The sequence below is a fragment of the Theropithecus gelada genome, chromosome 19, assembly GCF_003255815.1.
Source record: "Theropithecus gelada isolate Dixy chromosome 19, Tgel_1.0, whole genome shotgun sequence".
Classification (NCBI taxonomy): domain Eukaryota; kingdom Metazoa; phylum Chordata; class Mammalia; order Primates; family Cercopithecidae; genus Theropithecus; species Theropithecus gelada.
The window spans coordinates 18,937,677-18,953,792 of NC_037687.1; the positions used below are offsets into that span (position 1 = coordinate 18,937,677).

At 51.2% G+C, this 16,116-nt stretch overlaps 2 protein-coding genes across 3 annotated transcripts in view; one reads left to right on the forward strand and one right to left on the reverse strand.

The window, feature by feature from the left end:
- SUGP1 (SURP and G-patch domain containing 1) overlaps nucleotides 1–9,450 on the reverse strand; it is a 50,999-nt gene extending 41,549 nt beyond the window's left edge. Inside the window, exons 1-2 of the mRNA XM_025366138.1 lie at nucleotides 9,084–9,450; nucleotides 4,482–4,653 (exon numbers count right to left, since the gene is read on the reverse strand). Coding sequence (XP_025221923.1) covers nucleotides 4,482–4,653; nucleotides 9,084–9,117 — 206 coding nt within the window. The 5' untranslated portion in view covers nucleotides 9,118–9,450. The remainder of the gene's footprint in view (nucleotides 1–4,481; nucleotides 4,654–9,083) is intronic.
- Nucleotides 9,300–16,116, forward strand: part of MAU2 (MAU2 sister chromatid cohesion factor) — a 38,356-nt gene continuing 31,539 nt past the window's right edge. For both annotated transcript variants that reach the window (XM_025366139.1, XM_025366140.1), the window contains exon 1: nucleotides 9,300–9,748. In XM_025366139.1, coding sequence (XP_025221924.1) covers nucleotides 9,473–9,748 — 276 coding nt within the window. In that variant the 5' untranslated portion in view covers nucleotides 9,300–9,472. The remainder of the gene's footprint in view (nucleotides 9,749–16,116) is intronic.

Genomic DNA, 16,116 nt, shown 5'->3' on the forward strand with positions numbered 1-16,116 from the left:
ATTCTCCTGCCTCAGCCTCCGAGTAGCTGGGACTACAGGCGCCCGCCACCACGCCCGGCTAGTTTTTTGTATTTTTAGTAGAGACGGGGTTTCACCATGTTAGCCAGGATGGTCTCGATCTCCTGACCTTGTGATCCACCCGCCTCGGCCTCCCAAAGTGCTGGGATTACAGGCTTGAGCCACCGCGCCCGGCCTACAATGTTAAAGGAAAAACAAAAGGGCAGGATATAAAACTATATCTACAGTGTGGTTCTACTTACATTGAAATACATTTGAATTAAAAATTGTTAGAAAGGCCGGGTGCGGTACCTCACACCTGTAATCCCAGCACTTCGGGAGGCCAAGGCAGGCGGATCACCTGAGGTCAGGAGTTCAAGACCAGCCTGGCCAACATGACGAAAACCCGTCTCTACTAAAAATACAAACAATTAGCCGGGCATGGTAGCGGGCACCTGTAATCCCAGTCAGTCACTTGGGAGGCTGAGACAGGAGAATCGCTTGAACCCAGGAAGCGAATGTTGCAGTGGGCCAAGATCGTGCCACTGCACTCCAGCCTGGACGACAGAGTTAGACTTCATCTCAAATAATAAAAAAAAAAAAAATTGTGGCCAGGCGCGGTGGCTCAAGCCTGTAATCCCAGCACTTTGGGAGGCCGAGACGGGCGGATCACAAGGTCAGGAGATCGAGACCATCCTGGCTAACACGGCGAAACCCCGTCTCTACTAAAAAAAAAAAACACAAAAAATTAGCCGGGCGAGGTGGCGGCGCCTGTGGTCCCAGCTACTCGGGAGGCTGAGGCAGGAGAATGGCGGGAACCCGCAAGGCAGAGCTTGCAGTGAGCTGAGATCCGGCCACTGCACTCCAGCCTGGGCGACAGAGCGAGACTCCGTCTCAAAAAAAAAAATTGTTAGACAAACATATCAGGCCAGGAGCAGTGGCTCACACCTGTAATCCTAATGCTTTGGGAGGCCAAGGTAGGAGGATCACTTGAACCCAGAAGTTTGAAACCAGCCTGGGCAACATAGTGAGACCCCATCTCTACACAAAATTTAAAAATTAGCTGGGCATGGCAGCGGACATCTGTAGTCCCAGTTACTCAAGGGGCTGAGGTGGGAGGATAGCTTGAGTCTGGGAATTCAAGGCTGCAGTGAGCTATGATGGTGCTACCGCACTGCAGCCTGGGTGACAGAGTGAGATCCTGCCTCTGAAATAAAACAGGCCCAGCGCGGTGGCTCACGGTTGTAATCCCAGCACTTTGGGAGGCAGAGGCATGTAGATCACCTGAGGCCAGCAGTTTAAGACCAGCCTGGTCAACATGGTGAAACCCTGCCTCTATTAAAATACAAAAAAATGGCCAGGTTCAGTGGCTTATGCCTGTAATCCTAGCACTCTGTGAGTCTGAGGTGGGAGGATCAACCTGAGGCCAGGAGTTCAAGACCAGCCTGGGCCAACATGATGAAACCCCATCTCTACTTAAATACAAAAAATAGCCGGGCATGATGGTGGGTTCCTGTAATCCCAGCTACTTGGGAGGCTAAGCAGGAGAATCACTTGAGCCCAAGAGGCGGAGGTCACAGTGAGCCGAGATCACAGCACTGCACTCAAGCCTGGGCAGCTAAGTGAGACTCTGTCTCAAAACAAACAAACAAACAAAAAAATAGGCCAGGCGCGGTGGCTCACACCTGTAATCCCAGCACTTTGGGAGGCCGAGGCGGGCGGATCACAAGGTCAGGAGATCGAGACCACGGTGAAACCCCGTCTCTATTAAAAATACAAAAAATTAGCCGGGCGTGGTGGCGGGCGCCTGTAGTCCCAGCTATTCGGGAGGCTGAGGCAGGAGAATGGCGTGAACCCGGGAGGCGGAGCTTGCAGTGAGCCGAGATTGCGCCACTGCACTCCAGCCTGGGGCACAAAGCCAGACTCTGTCTCAAAAAAAAAAAAAACAAAAAAACAAAAAAATAGCCGGGCATGGTGGCGCACACTGGTAATCCCAGCTACTCGAGAGGTTGAGCAGGAGAATCACTTGAACCCAACAGGTGGAGGTTGTAGTGAGCTGAGATGGTGCCACGACACTCCAGTCTTTGTGACAGAGCAAGACTCATCTCAAAAATAAATAAATTAAATTAAATAGGCCGGGCGCGGTGGCTCAAGCCTGTAATCCCAGCACTTTGGGAGGCCGAGACGGGCGGATCACGAGGTCAGGAGATCGAGACCATCCTGGCTAACATGGTGAAACCCCGTCTCTACTAAAAATACAAAAAAAAACTAGCCGGGCGTGGTGGCGGGCACCTGTAGTCCCAGCTACTCGGAGGCTGAGGCAGGAGAATGGCGTGAACCTGGGAGGCGGAGCTTGCAGTGAGCCGAGATCGCGCCACTGCACTCCAGCCTGGGTGACACAGCGCGAGACTCCGTCTCAAAAAAAAAAAAAAAAAAAAAAAATTAAATAGAAAAACACCTCAACACTCAACCAGCGCTTATCTCTGGGTTGCAGAGTTACGAGTGACTTTGGTTTTTTGTTTACCTCTCCTCTACTTCCTGGATTTCCTACCATGTACGTGAATTACCTTTAAAGTTTAAAAAAAGGAGCAGAAGTAATTTTATATGAAAGAGGAGGTTCAATGTTGACACTAAACAACCAGGACATTCTGGGCACCCCTCAGAGAACTTCACTCAGGAGGGACCAGGAAGAGGTGGGGACAAGGAAAGACAAGAAATCACATTCAGGCTGTAGAGTACAGTGAAAGGCTCCTACCTGAAAACCACTGGTAACAAATACTGGGAGATAAAAATGCTGGTTCTTAGCCAGGCGCAGTGGCTCACACCTGTAATCCCAGCACTTTGGGAGGCCAAGACGGGTGGATCACCTGAGGTCGGGAGTTTGAGACCAGCCTGACCAACATGGAGAAACCCAGTCTCTACTAAAAATACTAAATTAGCCAGGCAGGGCGGCGCATGCCTGTAATCCCAGTTACCTGGGAGGCTGACGCAGGACAATCGCTTAAACCTGGGAGGCAGAGGTTGTGGTGAGCTGAGATTGCGCCACTGCACTCCAGCCTGGGCAACAAAAAGAAAAGAAAAAAGAAAAGGCAAGAGCTGCTGGGTGCAGTGGCTCACACCTGTAATCCCTTTAGGAGGCCAAGGTGGGAGGATCACTTGAGTCTGAGAGATCGGGACCAACCTGGGCAACATAACAATACCTCATCTCTACAAAAAATAGAAAAAATTAGCCAGGCATGGTGGCATGTGCCTGTGGTCCCAGCTACTTGGGCGGCTGAGGCAGGAGAACTGCTAAAGCCCAAAAGTTCAAGGCTTCAGTGAGCCATGATCCCACCACTGCACTCCGGTCTGGGTGACAGAACAAAACCCCGTCTCAAAGAAAAAAAAAAAAAGAAAAGGAAAGGCTAGAACTGGGACAAGGCCTTGGGGAAGGTTGACACACACTATATTCCAGACCACAGAGGAAGGGGCCTGTATCTCAGATTATCAACCTCCAGCCAAAAAATCTTGGATCTGGTCATCCTCATCATAACACCAACCCTTGATCAAAACCCTTGGTGCCATCAGTGTTTCTCAGTACAGGCAAGAGGAAACCCTTGCTGAGCTACCATCCACCTCCCATCCACTAAGGGACAGCCCCTTTGGTACAGCAGCTCAGGCTGGCCCTCCACATATGGGCTCTCTCCCCTTTCTGCTCTCTGCTGGGCAGGCCTTTCTCTGCTTCCTCAGTGGCCGGCTCCACCTGGGCTTTCAGGATGCAAAGCTTCTCTGTGGCCTTACTGTGGCCACGGGGCCTGGGAACACACTGCCTTGTGTTATCTTCCAGGAGCTCTGGGGTGGCACCCACATCCCTTTGCTAGTAGTTTGTGACTCCATAAGGGCAGAGTTTTTTTTTTTTTTTTTTTTTTTGAGACAGTCTCACTCTGTGGCCCAGGGTAGTGTGCAGTGGCACGATCTCAACTCACTGTAACTTCTGCCTCCCAGATCTCAGAGATTCTCGTGCCTCAGCCTCCTGAGCAGCTGGGACCACAGGCAAGTATCACAATGCCCAGCTAATTTTTTGTATTTTTTAGTATAGGTGGGGTTTCACTATGTTGGCAAATATGGTCTCAAACTCCTGGCCTCTAGTGATCCTCTGCCTCAGCCTCCCCAAGTGCTAGGATTACAGGTGTGAGGCAGCACATCTGGACTCAACGCAGAGATCTTTACGCTGTTATACCCCTGCCCTCTGCACCACACCACAGCTGGCTGACAGTAAGTAACTGCTGAGTGCATGAGGTGGCAGGCTGTCCTCTGGGCTCCCACGTATTCCTCATTTCTCTCTTGCCACAGTGAGCCTCCCAAGGGCATCTGGGTCATTCCTTGGATCATCAGGCTATGGCTGGGTGCAAGCACACGCTGACTGCCCTCACAAGCCAAACCCTGTGATGGTGACCCTCAAAGACTCCCATTCAGGCCCCATCCAGGCCCCAGGAGGCACTTACTCGCCAGGATGTGGGGGCTGAGGGGTGGCCACCTGATTCTGCTTGGCTTTCTGTTCCATTTTGGCTTCAATTTCCCGTTTCTTCTGAGCGATGAGCTCTTCCTGGTGAAGGATGTTCATGTTCATTTTTCCAGATTTAGGGGGAGCAACCCCAAACCACCGGTTAGCCTTTCCTGGGAAGGGAAAAGGAGTACGTCAGAAATCACCTTCACTCCATAAACACCCCAAGAAGCTGTGACAGGCCAGAGAGCAACTGATGTTCAGATTAATTTATACATTTATTGGTTCATTGATTCAGCAAACACTTAACAGAGGGAGAGCGCAGGTCTCTGCCTACGTGGGTTGCTTCGGGCTGGGAAGACAATAGACCCAAAACAAAAGAGTAACTTTCGGGCCAGCGTGGAGGCTCATGCCTGTAATCCCAGCACTTTGGGAGGCAAGGGCAGGTGGATCACCTGAGGTCAGGAGATCGAGAACAGCCTGGCCAACATGGTGAAACCCTGTCTCCACTAAAAATACAAAAATTAGCTGGGCATGGTGACCTGTGCCCATAACCCCAGCTACTAGGTAGGCCGAGGCAGGAGAATTGCTCGAACCAGGGAGGCAAAGGTTGCAGTGAGCTGAGATGGTGCCACTGCACTCTAGCCTGGCAACAGAGCAAGACTCCGTCTCAAAAAAAAAAAAAAAAAAGTAACTGCACAATATTGTAAGAGCTCTGCTGGAAACCAAAAAATGGTGAAAAATAGTAACAGGAGAGTACATATGCAGGTAGGGCAACCAGAAAATAAACACTAGAGGAAGAGATATTTAAACCAGAAAAAACAAATAAGAAGCCAGCATCATGAAAAGCCAAAAGGGAGATATCTGGGCACAAGGAGCATATGCGAAAGCTCAGGGCAGGAAGAAGGCTGGTACATCCAAGAAGCAGCATGGTTAGAGGAGCCTGCTCCAAAGACAGAGAGAGGCAGGGCATGTCAGAGCATCGGTGACTTTATTTTTTTATTTTTTATTTTTTTGAGATGGAGTCTCGCTGTCGCCCAGGCTGGAGTGCAGTTGCGCGATCTCTGCTCACTGCAAGCTCTGCCTCCCGGGTTCACGCCATTCTCCTGACTCAGCCTCCTGAGTAGCTGGGACTATAAGCGCCCGCCACCATGTTTGGCTAATTTTTTGTTTGTTTGCTTTTTTTTTTTTTTTTAGTAGAGATGGGGTTTCACCGTGTTAGCCAGGATGGTCTTGATCTCCTGAACTCGTGATCTGCCCACCTCGGCCTCCCAAAGTGTTGGGATTACAGGCATGAGCCACTGCGCCCGGCCCTGTGCTTTATTATAAGGGCTTTGGGGAGTGATGGAGAAGCACTAAGATGAAGAATGACAAGATTCATTGGGTCTTTTTTTTGAAACAGAGTCCGGCTCTGTTTCCCAGGCTGGAGTGCAGTGGTGTGATCTCGGCTCACTGCAGCCTCCGCCTCCCTGGTTCAAGCAATCCTCCCACCTCAGTCTCCTGAATAGCTGGGATTACAGGCATGCACCACCTCACTTGGCTAATTTTTAAATTTTTTCATAGAGATGAGGTCTTCCTATAGTGCCCAGGCTGGTCTCAAACATTCTTTCCACCTTGGCCTCCCAAAGTGATGGGATTTACAGGCATGAGCCACTGTGCCCCAGTGGCTTTTTTTTTTTTTTTTGAGGTAGAGTCTTACTCTGTCAGCCAATATGGAGTGCAGTGGCCCCATCACGGCTCACTGCAACCTCCACCTCCCAGGTTCAAGTGATTCTCCTGCCTCAGCCTCCTGAGTAGCTGGGATTACAGGCACTCACCACCACGCCTGGCAAATTTTTATATTTTCAGTAGAGTTAGGGTTTCTCCATGTTGTCCAGGCTTGTCTCGAACTCCTGTCCTCAAGGGAGCCTCCCATTTAAGTCTCTCAAAGATCTGGGATTACAGGCGTGAGCCACCGAACCCAGCCTTTTTTTTTTGAGATGAACTCTTGCTCTTTTCCCCCAGGCTAGAGTGCCATGGCACGATCTTGGCTCACTGCAACCTCCACCTCTCAAGTTCCAGCGATTCTCCTGCCTCAGCCTCCCGAGTAGCTGGGATTACAGGCATCTGCCACCACGCTTGTCTAATTTTTTTGTATTTTTAGTAAAGATGGGATTTCACCGTGTTGGCCAGGCTGGTCTCAAACTTCTGACCTCAAGTGATCCACCCACCTCAGCCTCCCAAAGTGCTGGGATTACAGGCATGAGCCACAGCACCCGGCCGCTTTTTTTTTTTTTTTTTTTTTTGAGACGGGGTCTCACTGAGTTGCCCAGGCCAGAGGGCAGTTGCATGATCATAGCTCACTGTATCCTCAAACTCCTGGGCTCTAGAGATTCTCCCACCTCAGCACCTGAGTACCTAGGACTACAGGCACACTCCACCAGGCCTAGCTATTTATTTTAGTTTTTGTAGAGACAGGTTTTTGCTATGTTGCCCAGGCTAGTCTTGAACTCCTGTCCTCAAGGGAGCCTCCCATTTAAGCCTCCCAAAGTGCTGAGATTTTAGGTGTGGATCACCACACCTGGCCAATATCCACAGGGTCTTTTTATTTTCATCCTGGCTACTAGGTAATCATTCCGGCCAGAGAATCCATAGGCAATAAGACCAGGGAGGATCACTGGCTCCAAGCAACAGACAATGATGTCTTCAGACGAGGGTGATAGCATTGAGACAGGGAAGACACCTCAGAGGTTCCCCATGGGACTCAGAATAAAATCCAAATTTTAGAAGTCTGAGCTGGGCATGGTGATTCACACCTGTAATTCCAGCACTTTGGGAGGCTGAAGCAGGCAAATCACTTGAAGTCAGGAGTTCGAGACCAGCCTAGCCAACAGGGTGAAACCCCGTCTCTACTAAAAATACAAAAAAAAAAAAAAAAAAATTGGCCAGGTGCGGTGGCGGGCACCTGTAATCCCAGCTACTCAGGAGGCTGAGGCAGGAGAATGGCTTGTACCCGGCAGGTAGAAGTTGCAGTGAGCCAACATCGTGCCACTGCACTTCAGCCTGGGAGACAGAGCGAAACTCCGCTTCAGAAAATAAGAATTCTAAAAGGCCATTTTCAAGGCCCTGCCAGATGGTTCCCCTCCCTTCTGCTTCATCCTTGACATTCTTCAAAAGGACAAGCCCATCCTACCAGGGCCTCTGCATTTACTGGCCCCCCTCTGTGTGGAAAGCTCCACCCTCCAGGGATTTCCAGAGCTGGCATTCACTGTCTCAACTGAAATGTCTTCTACTTAAAAGCGCCCTTCCTTGGGCCAGGTGTGGTGGCTCACACCTTGACGTAATCCCAGCACTTTAAGAGGCTGAGGTGGGAGGATCGCTTGAGCCTAGGAGTTCCAGACCTGCATGGGAAACGCGGCAACACAAAAAAAAATACACAAATTCGGCCGGGCGCGGTGGCTCAAGCCTGTAATCCCAGCACTTTGGGAGGCCGAGACGGGCGGATCATGAGGTCAGGAGATCGAGACCATCCTGGCTAATACGGTGAAACCCTGTCTCTACTAAAAAAAATACAAAAAACTAGCCGGGCGAAGTGGCGGGTGCCTGTAGTCCCAGCTACTCGGGAGGCTGAGGCAGGAGAATGGCGTGAACCCGAGAGGAGGAGCTTGCAGTGAGCTGAGATCCGGCCACTGCACTCCAGCCTGGGTGACAGAGCAAGACTCCGTTTCAAAAAAAAAAAAAAAATACACAAATTCGCTGTGTGTGGTGGCACGCACCTGTGGGCCCAGCTACTTGGGAGGCTGAGGTGGGAGGATCACCTGAACCCAGGGAGCCACAGTGAGCCGTGATTGTGCTACTGCGCTACAGCCTGGGCAACAAAGTGAGACCCTGTCTCAAAAAAAGAAAGAAAGAAAGAAAGAAAAGGTCTTTCCTGACTACCCTGTATCAGGAGACTCCACTCTCCACCTCACATCATACGTAAGTCTTTGTAAGTATTTTCTCATTAATGCACTGACTCCCCAGTAGAAAGCAACCTCCAGAAAAGTAGGGCCCTGTTTCGGTCACCGCTGCAGGCGTAGCGCCTAGCACAGTGCCTGGCACACAGTGAGCACGCCCTAAGTATCTGCTGATGGATAAATGCATTCTATTCTGGGAAAGTAGAAAAGCCAAGGTTTGCAGCAAAGTGAGGGTCAAAAGACGCGGGAAAGTGTGTCAAGGGAGCCTCAAAGCACTTCGGAAAAGCAGCTTTTTCAGAAAGCGGGACACAAACCAGAGGGCAGCTGCCACGAAAAGTGGGGTGCAGGGACAGCCCAAGGTTGCCGCTGTATTGGGGAACGGAGGTTGGAGCAGCCCTGAAGGCGGTTGTTTCGGAAACCGGAGGCAGGGCTGAGCCGGGTGGCGGCCTCTACGGAGATCCGTGCGTCCTCAGCAAACCAGGCGGGGGCGGCCAGCAACCTGGGTCTGGGGTCTCGAGAAACCAAGAGGTGCAGAAGCCGAAGCTCTGGGCTGCCCCAGGCTGAAGCGAGGGATCCACGGGTCGCAACAAGACGGACCCGAGGAGTAAGGGGAGACACCTAGCCCCAGGGACCCAGGCAGGCGCCTGAAGGGAGGCGGGGGCTGTTACCTGCAACATCCCGGTTGTCCATCTTGAGACTCATCCAATCCCACAATGCTCCGGCACCACTTAAGGGGCCCTGTTATAGTGTGCATCGCCTGATGGGAGATGTAGTCCGCCTCGGTCAGACTCTCCCTATTCCTGCGTGGACGACTGGGTTTTTTACCTCCAGAAACGAAAGCCTCATCCTATCGGCGATGCCTAAGTCCTAGTCATGATAACCAGACGGCGTCGCCCTTTTTACACCTTCCCGGAGCGGCGGTCATCCCAAATACAAACTACATGTTCCAGGATGCTTTGGGCGGCAGATCTCGCGGAAGCCGCGAGAGAGCCCGGCCCCGCCTCGCGCGCCTGCTTCCGCCTCCCTGTGGCGGCGGCTTGTTGTTGTGGAGGCCAAAATGGCGGCTCAGGCGGCGGCGGCGGCGCAGGCGGCGGCGGCCCAGGCTGCGCAGGCCGAGGCGGCCGACTCTTGGTACCTGGCGCTTCTGGGCTTCGCTGAGCACTTCCGCACTTCCAGCCCGCCCAAAATCCGCCTGTGCGTGCACTGCTTGCAGGCCGTGTTCCCCTTCAAGCCGCCCCAGCGCATCGAGGCCCGTACACACCTGCAACTGGGCTCCGTTCTCTATCACCACACCAAGAACAGCGAGCAGGCGCGCAGCCACCTGGAGAAGGCGGTGAGCGCGGGCCGGGCCGCGAGGGAGGAGTCGCGGGCTCCTTGCAAGACCTGGGCTGACGGGTCGCGACCGCGACGGGCGGGGGCCGCTCCTCGGCGACCTGGGGGCGCGACCTCCGTCAAAGCCACAGGACCCCCGCCCGCCTCTGCCGGACCCCAAAGCCACCAGCCTCTCAGGGGACACGAAGGCCTCGCCCCCCACGCCTTATTTCCCGTCTCTGATGACAGGGCTCCAGGAGCCCCGTCACTTTAGTCTAAAAGTTGCTTGTTCTTGGGAGCAACAGGATCCGCAAATCGTCTGGTTTTCAGGAGGATCCCACCTGTTGGTGGCGATGGGGACATCACAGGGTCCTGAAGCTACTAGCTCCTCCTGGTTCAGCTTCGGGAGCATCAAGCCCCAAACGCTTCCACCTAAAGTGACTTGGGGTAGGGGTTGGCGGAGGCGAGACCCCTGGCATTCCCCCGGGAATCGGAAGTCTGGTCTCTCAGGAACCTGGAAGGGCATCCTCCTCCTTGGACGTGGAAGTTTGGTACTCGTGGTTTCTGGAGGGTCCCGTGCTCCCATCAATAATGCCTGGTGTCATACGAGGGAAGCTGAGACCCAGAGTCTGGAGTTGGTCATTTGAGGTCTGTGAGGAGGAGAAACGGGGGTTCTGGATTCCAGGACCCGCTTTTCAGTTTCAGTATTAGGGGATTTCGCAGCTCCTACTTTTTCTGTATCCACTGGGTCTACCATCTACTAGTCCATCCTCTTCCGAGTGAGTCCCTCCCCTGACCCAACCTGACTTGTGTCATCTTGGTGCCTCAAAGAATGCGGGAGAGTGGCCCTTTTCTTTTTTTTGAGACGGAGTCTCGCTCTGTCGCTTAGGCTGGAGTGCAGTGGCACGATCTCGGCTCACTGCAACCTCCGCCTCCCGAAGTCACGCCATTCTCCCGCCTCAGCCTCCAGAGTAACTGGGACTCACCCTCAGCTAGTAACAAGTTGCCTTGAGGAACAGATCAAATCTTTGTTTCGCAGACTGAAAAGTTGGAAGGAGACTTTATTTATTTGTTTATTTTGAGAGGGAATTTCGCTCTTGTTGCCCAGGCTGTAGCGCAATGGCAGGATCTCAGCTCACTGCAACCTCCGTCTCCCGGGTTCAGGTGATTCTCCTGCTTCAGGTTCCAGAGTAGCTGAGATTACAGGCTCCTGCCACCACACCCAACTAATTTTTTTTTTTTTGAGACGGAGTCTTGCTCTGTCACCCAGGCTGAAGTGCAGTGGCGCAACCTCGGCCCACTGCAACCTCTGCCTCCTGGGTTCTAGTGACTCTTCTGCCTCAGCCTCCCAAGTAGCTGGGACTACAGGTGTGCGCCACCACGCCTGGCTAATTTTTGTATTTTTGGTAGAGATAGGGTTTCACAATATTGGCCAGGCTGGTCTTGAACTCCTGACCTTGTGATCCACTTGCCTCGGCCTCCCAAAGTGCTAAGATTGCAGACATGAGCGATCGCGCCCAGCCCTAGATGATTTTTTTTCTTTTTTTTTTTCTTTTTTTTTTTTTTTTTGAGACGGCGTCCCGCTCTGTCACCAGGCTGGAGTGTAGTGGCGCAGTCTTGGCTCACTACAACTTCTGTCTCACGGGTTCAAGCGATTCTGCTGCCTCAGCCTCCCAAGTAGCTGGGATTACAGGCATATGCCACCTCATCTCACTAATTTTTGTATTTTTAGTAGAGATGGGGTTTCATCATTTAGTCAGGCTGGTTTCGAACTCCTGACCTCAAGTGATCCGCCCATCTTGTCCTCCCAAAGTGCTAGGATTACAGGTGTAAGCCGCCACATCTGGCCAGGTTTGTTTGTTTGTTTGTTTGTTTGTTTTGAGACAGGGTCTCGCTCCATCACCCAGGCTGGGGTGCACTGGCATGATCTCGGCTCACTGCAGCCTTGACCTCCTGGGCTCAAGCAGTCCTCCCATCTTAGCCTCCTGAGTAGCTGGGACCACAGGTACGCACCACCACAGCCAGCTAATTTTTGTGTTTTTTGTAAAGACAAGGTCTTGAACTCCTGAGCTCAAGCCATCCACCTGCTTCAGCCTCCCAAAGTGCTGGAACCGCAGGCTTGAGCCATTGTGCCCAGCCTGGAAGGTAACTTTAGTCCTCACTTGATCAACTGCCTTGTTTCAGAAAGGAGGCATTATACGCCCAGAGAGATAAAGTGATTTGCCCAAGGCTGCACAACAAGTTATTGATAAAACTGAGCCCAAACTCCAGCTCAGTGATAACCAGGTTACATGCCAAGATCATTATTGTTTTGGTGAAGTTTTTTTTTCTTTGATTCATTCAACAGATATTTGTTCAGCTCATGCAGGCTGCCAAGCCCTATTTTTGGTGCTGGGGGATCAGCAATGGCTGTAATAGTTTCTGCCCATGTAAGCCTAGGTTTTCGTGAGGAAGACAAATGATAAGCATATGGTAAGAGGTTAGGCAGTGATGGAAGAACCATGAGAAGTGGACCAGGGAGAAGGGATGGAGTTGACGTGGAGCTATTTTTGGCAGAGGTGGTGAGAGAGTCTCTATTTGTGGGAGTGACATTTGAGCAGAGGCCTGAATGGGTGGGGCAGGGAGCCTGGAGAACCACTCAGGGGATCAGGTTCATTTCAAGGAGTGCCCAAGCTGTCAGGGACTGGCAGATGGTATCAGGGTCTCTCCAGGGTCATGATGAGGCTGAGATCAAATGAGACACCAGGCTTTATTGACTGGGAGGGGTCTCGTGGCCCAGCATCTCCAGTGGATGTTTGGTTCTGAAACTCTCCTTTCTCTCCATGAACAACTCCCACCGCCTGCCTTACCTTGTCTCCCAGGGCTGTTCAGCCTGTTTCTGGCAGTGGCTAATAGTCACTGTGTGTACCGTTGTATTTCGCCCACTCAGCCCTGTCTAGGAGAAGCAGTCATGCTGCAAATTGCTCGCTTTACCACTTGGGTTTTGGACCCATAATTTAAACCCTTCTTGTGAAGTGCCTTTGCTCTGTTTAATGGAACTTTGAATCTTGAAGGGTCTTCCGCTGAGCCACATGGTGCCCTCTGTAGCTCACACCAACTTTATGCCTGGGAATCCCGTTCTTTTTGTCAGTTGCATCCAAACTGAGAATTTTTCCAGCTTTTAGTTAAAGTGATGTTTTCTATACGGTTTTCCTTCCACCAACATTTGCGAATTCTTTCTGTGTTACAACTTAAGTGTGCTTTCTTTCATCTTCATTCTTTATTAATTGCTCATTTTTTCCCAATCAGGGAGCTATCAACTTTTATTCTTTCCTTCTCCTGAGCTACTTAATAAAGAATCATGATATGTTATCTGCTTCGAAGTGGTTTGCTGGGCCGGGCGCGGTGGCTCACGCCTGTAATCCCAGCACTTTGGGAGGCTGAGGCAGGTGTATCATGAGGTCAGGAGATTGAGACCATCCTGGCTAACATAGTGAAACCCCATCTCTACTAAAAATGCAAAAAATTAGCCGGGTGTGGTGGCGGGCACCTGTAGTCCGAGCTGCTAGGGAGGCTGAGGCAGGAGAATGGCGTGAACCCGGGAGGCAGAGCTTGCAGTGAGCCAAGATCGTGCCACTGCACTCCAGCCTGGGCAACAGAGCAAGACTCCACATCAAAAAAAAAAGAAGTGGTTTGCTGGTTTCTAGTTCTGAAAAGCAAATGGCTGAAGAGATTCCAGTATCTTCTCGGAGAGACAACCCAGTGTAACAGTATTTTGCAGTATTTTGTGACTTTTCTCCTTGCTCATTCTTTCTGCTGTTCTTTTTATTTTTATTGTTACTTTTATTTTATTTTATTTATTTATTTTTTGAGATGGAATCTTGCTCTGTCACCCAGGCTCTGGAGTGCAATGGCACAGTCTTGGCTCACTGCAACCTCCGCCTCCTGGGTTCAAGCGAGTCTCCTGCCTCAGCCTTCCAAGCAACGGGGATTACAGGCGCCCACCACCACGCCCAGATAATTTTTGTACTTTTAGTGAAGATGGGGTTTCTTTTCGTTTTTTTTTTTTTTTGAGACAGAGTCTAGCTCTGCCGCCCAGGCTGGAGTGCAGTGGCCGGATCTCAGCTCACTGCAAGCTCCGCCTCCCGGGTTCACGCCATTCTCCTGCCTCAGCCTCCCGAGTAGCTGGGACTACAGGCGCCCGCCACCTCGCCCGGCTAGTTTTTTGTATTTTTTAGTAGAGACGGGGTTTCACCGGGTTAGCCAGGATGGTCTCGATCTCCTGACCTTGTGATCCGCCCGTCTCGGCCTCCCAAAGTGCTGGGATTACAGGCTTGAGCCACCGCGCCCGGCCGAAGATGGGGTTTCACCATGTTGGTCAGGCTGGCCTCGAACTCCTAATGTCAGGTGATCCACCTGCCTTGGCCTCCCAAAGTGCTGGGATTACAGGCGTGAGCTACCACGCCCAACCTGTTTTATTTTTTATTTTTTTGAGAATGTGTTTCGCTCCTATTACCCAGGCTGGAGTACAGTGGCGCGATTTCAGCTCACTGCAAACTCCACCTCCTGGGTTCAAACGATTCTCCTACCACAGCCTCCTGAGTAGCTAGGATTACAGGCATGTGCCACCACGCCCGGCTAATTTTGTATTTTTAGTAGAGATGAGGTTTCATCATGTTGCTCAGGCTGGTCTCGAAATCCTGACCTCAGGTGATCTGCCCGCCTCAGCCTCCCAAAGTGCTGGGATTACAGGCTTGAGCCACTGCGCCCAGCCTTATTTTTATTTTTTTGAGACAGACTCTCGCTCTGTCACCCAGGCTAGAGTGCAGTTGGTGCAGCCTCAGCTCATTGTAACCTCCACCTCCCAGGTTCAAGTGATTCTTGTGCCTCAGCCTCCTGAGTAGCTGGGATTACAGGCATGAGCCACCATGCCCAGCTAATTTTTGTATTTTTGGTAGAGACAGGGTTTCACCACGTTGGCCAGGCTGGTCTCAAAGTGACCTGAAGGGATCCACCCGCCTTGGCCTCCCAAAGTGCTGGGATTACAGGCGTGCCACCACACCCGGCATCTCTCTGCTCTTCTTTACTGAACTAATTTTCTCTAACATAAGTGCTTAGGTAAAACCTATTGTTGGGTCGGGTGCGGTGGCTCACACCTGTAATCCCAGCACTTTGGGAGGCCGAGGCGGGCAGATCACAAGGTCAGGAGATCAAAACCATCCTGGCCAACATGGAGAAACCCCGTCTCTACTAAAATACAAAAAATTAGCCAGGTGTGATGGTGCACGCCTGTAATCCCAGCCACTTGGGAGGCTGAGGCAGGGGAATTCCTTGAACCCGGGAGGTGGGGGTTGCAGTGAGCTGAGATCGCGCCACTGCACTCCAGCCTGGCAACAGAGCAAGACTCTGTCCCCCCCAAAAAAAAAAAAAAAAAAAAACCTATCATTGGCCACCGAACTCAGTGCTACATCCAGCTTTCCTATTGTTTTCACCGTCTTTTGCTTTCTCTCAGAGACCCCAGCCTCCTTGGTCATCGCATTTTTATTTAAGGTTATTTTTCTTGTATCTGCTTCTGTCAATTTCTAGTGGTCTCCTCAACTGCATTTTTTTTTTTTTTTTTTTGAGACAGAGTCTCACTCTGTTGCCCAGGCTGGAGTGCAATGGCACGATCTCAAATCTTTGTAACCTCCGCCCTGTGAGTTCAAATGATCCTCCCACCTCAGCCTCCTGAGTAGCTGGGACTATAGGTGTGTGTCACCAGGCCTGGCCCTCAACTGCATTTTAAGTCATCTAGAAAGATATATAATATACTTACTCGTCTGTTTCATCAAGTCAACTAACTTTGAAAGAATCATCCATTAATTGTCCCCATCAGGCCGAGTGTGGTGGCTCACACCTGCAATCCCAAGACTTTGTGAGGCCAAAGTGGGCAGATTGCTTAAGCCCAGGAGTTCAAGATCAGCCTGGGCAACATAGCAAAACCCTATCTCTACCAAATATATATATATATATACACACATATATACACACACACACACACGCACAAATTATCCAGGCCTGGTGGCACATGACTGTGGTCCCAGCTACTGAGGACGCTAAGGCAAGACGATTACTTGATCCCAGGAAGTTGAGGCTACAGTGAGCTGTGATCGTGCCACTGCATTCCACCCTGGACAACAGACCAAGACCTTGTCTCAAAACTTTAAGAAAAAATCCCCATCAGAGTCAAAGAGGGTGTGTCTTCCTTTCCTCAGCAGCTTTTTAAAAATTTAATTGTATTTATTTTTATATTTTCTATAGAGCTAGGGTCTCAATATGTTGCCCAGGCTGGTCTTAAACTCTGGGCCTCAAGCAATCACCTGCCTCGGCCTCCTGAAGTGCTGGAATTACAGGTGTGAGCCACCACACACA